General features: G+C 38.1%; 1 protein-coding gene across 1 annotated transcript in view; it reads right to left on the bottom strand.

Annotated features, from left to right (window-relative positions):
- LOC112155437 (cholecystokinin receptor) overlaps positions 1-1,547 on the bottom strand; it is a 32,022-nt gene extending 30,475 nt beyond the window's left edge. Inside the window, exon 1 of the mRNA XM_024287056.2 lies at positions 1,051-1,547. Within this exon, the coding sequence (XP_024142824.1) occupies positions 1,051-1,216 (166 nt within the window). The 5' untranslated portion in view covers positions 1,217-1,547. The remainder of the gene's footprint in view (positions 1-1,050) is intronic.
- Between the last annotated feature and the right edge of the window lie 1,636 nt (positions 1,548-3,183).

Below are 3,183 nucleotides of genomic sequence, written 5' to 3'. Positions count from 1 at the left end.
TGCTTTGTGATTCTCGACCTTTAAAGTGTTCACTCTATTGCATCCAAAATCGCTGTTTTTGGAAAATTCCAACCGTCAAGCCTCTGCTGGGATTTGTTTCAGTTTTTGAAGCCATGCTGAAGTTTCTCAGTCTATATTTTTTTTACATTTTGTCACCACCTTAGGACTTTAACAGGAAACTTTGTGGAGTTTGCTGCTTCAGTTGGACCAGCAGAGGTTCCTGCATGTGGTCCTCATCCATTATATCATCTTATGGACAGCTATAAAATCGTGAAAAGAAATCCAGTTTGACTGAAGATTTGTAAATAGAAAAATATATAATAATTACAAATAAATATTTAAAGTATCTGATAAGCCAGTAAGAGTGAAGAGTGGACATGTCAGACAGCTGCCAGTAATGATTTATTTTACAAATTTACCATTTATCCCATAAATAGAAATATTGTTGATTAAACTGTCACTCATCATCACTTATCAAACCATCAACTTTCTAGAAAAAAGATCTTAAATGTCAAAACATGTTGCTGTTCATGTTTGCCTGTAAATGCATTTGTATTTATGGGACTCTCTGGATTAATTAAGGTGCAGTCAGACTTGGAAACCTCATCACAATTGTGTCTGCATGTATGCGCTCTATGGATGAAATGATGAGCGAGAACGAGGGGCAATCCATTTCTGCCAGTCACGTGACCACGTGTGCGGCAGGTATTTTCTCATTCAGAATGTTAATTAGTCAACACAGAACCTCAGAGTCCTAATTAGGTACTGAGTTCTCTGCAGGTCTTTGTGTCTATGATGCGGAAGTAAAGAAAATAAAGATGATGGGAGAGGAAGATGATGAAGATGAAGTTCACTCAAAGAATAAACATAAATCTATACAGATGTTTTTGCATTATAATGAGCATTTAACTGGATTATGATACTGACGATTATTCTTTAGAAAAACCCTAAGAATTCAGTCTTCATTCCTTTTAGAAACCCTTTTACGCAGCCATTTTCTCCCAAACTAAATCCTGATTGCTACAATTCTGTCCTGTTGCGCGCGCTCACCTCTGTGCTTCACGCGCTGCGGCGTCGGGAGCGTGGATGGGTTCACGCAGGAGATGTTCTCGGTGAACAGGCTCCCGTTATAACCCGCTCTGCTCTGAAGCTGCTCCATCAGCGCGCCGGTGACGCACTCGATGTTCACTGCTGTCTCGTTTCTCAAAGTATCCATGTCTTTCAGGTTGATGATATGAATAAAAATGTCTTTTTTTGTAAATATTTAAGTCAGAAACACTTTACTGTTTTGTCCAGGCAGCCAAAGTGCTGGAAAAGGTGAGCTCTGCATCTGCAGCCATGGTCCATCACTTGACAAACCGCAACAAAAAAGGAGAAGAAAGTTTCTTTTTTTTTTTTTTGTTGTCCTGCCTGTCTTTGGCTCTCCGTCTTTATATCTCTCCGAACGCGTCCGACTCTGTCGTCATGTGGATCTTTGCGCTTCAGGAGAGGAAAAGAAGCGAAGCGCGCAGCTGCGCTTTTGCCAAAGAAGAGGGCGAGAGAGAGCAGAGGAAAGTGGATTTCTAATGTCATGAATGGTGTGTGCGTGTGCGCGTGAGATAAACAGAGCCGTGGTTAGAATGGATAGTAAAATGCCAATGCGCACTCCTATGCCCATTACGCACCGATTTAAATCACTTTTTGATTAACCAAAATGACTCATTTGGAGTCTCAACTCCATTTTCTATTTTTAAATTTTAAAAATATTCTTATTAAAGCAAAATTGTGAGAATCATGAATGAGAGGAAGAGATAGCCAGCACCGCGTCATAGTTGGACTTAATACTAAGCTTCCTGATGGCTAAATATATAAGCAATTACATGTGTGATCTGACAGTGATCTTTGATTCCCGCTCACTTCATAAGAGGAGCTGGAGAAGATCCTGCGCTTCCAAACAGGGAGAAAGTGGTCCAAAAGCTCACAGTCGCCCTCATGCGGTGCGTCAGAGAACGACGGAGCGCCTCAGAGCGCACGTGTCCGTGTTTGTCAAGCATTGCCAGACCCTGTTGGTGATTAACTTTCAATTTGTGCCATAAAAAAATATAAAATATGTGCCGCCAGTGCAGAACTTCTGTCTTATCCTCACTTATTTGGAATGCATACGAGTAATGTCTATGGCCCATGGGGTCTGCAACCTGCGGCTCCAGAGCCACGTCTGGCTCTTCTACCCTCCACTGTGGCTCTCTGGTTAAAGAAAAATACAACGTTTTGAGCTTAAAAAAGTAACTGTAAAGAAAAAAAAAAAAAACATATCACTCTGCGAGCCTCCAAAGCACAGTAGCCATAGTGGAACTAAACATTTTGAAAAATTCCAGAGTTTTAAGTGTGTCTCATGATTCAAAAAATACACATTTTTATCTCTGTTTTAATTTTAGAAAGTTAGATTTATGAATTTCTGGCTAAGAAACACCACAAACATTTAAAAACATTTTTTCCCATTGACCTCCATTGAGATATGAGACACAGGAAGTCTTTTATTTTGAAAGGAAGTCTTGTGAACCTCTGTCAAAAGTTCTAAACTGTTTCATATTTGGGGAAAATACTTATTTTCTCATAAATGTTGCTTTATTAATGCAAAAAATTGATAGTTAATTTGTATTTTACACAACAATAGCAACAACATAAATACAAAGTAGTGTCTTATTTTCTAACGGATGTGTGGCTCCTTGAAGGGAAAAGCTGGTGGAACTTCACCCACAGAGGCAGCACAAGCACTCAATCGGGTGATGCAATTCATTTTTTAGTATTCATCCCCCTGAGAAATGTTTTAATGAGTAACAGTGTAATTCTCCTACAATCTGATTCCTTAAATTATGTTGAACTCATAACAATTGTTAAACAAATAATGTTCTGAATCTGTTTTCCAAATCTGTTCCCATTTTAAGTGTGACTGAATGACATCCTGAGACTCTGTTGTTTTTCACTCTTTTATTATTCTTGCTCATGTTCTGAATTGATTAAAAAGTAAAAAAAATACACAAAATTACCACTAAATTGTTTATGAATGTAGCTTTTATTGTCTGGATTTTTTTATTATTTAAAAATGTAAAATTCGATCAATCTAAGATTTTAAAATATTTTTCATTTGGGGATAGAAGCCCTTTGCACTACCAGTTTGATAAATTAAACACTCTTTCGAAAAAT

Source organism: Oryzias melastigma, linkage group LG21 (genome assembly GCF_002922805.2).
Source record: "Oryzias melastigma strain HK-1 linkage group LG21, ASM292280v2, whole genome shotgun sequence".
Classification (NCBI taxonomy): Eukaryota; Metazoa; Chordata; class Actinopteri; order Beloniformes; family Adrianichthyidae; genus Oryzias; species Oryzias melastigma.
The sequence above is the reverse complement of the archived record's forward strand: the minus strand, read 5'-3'. Positions and strand labels throughout refer to the sequence as shown.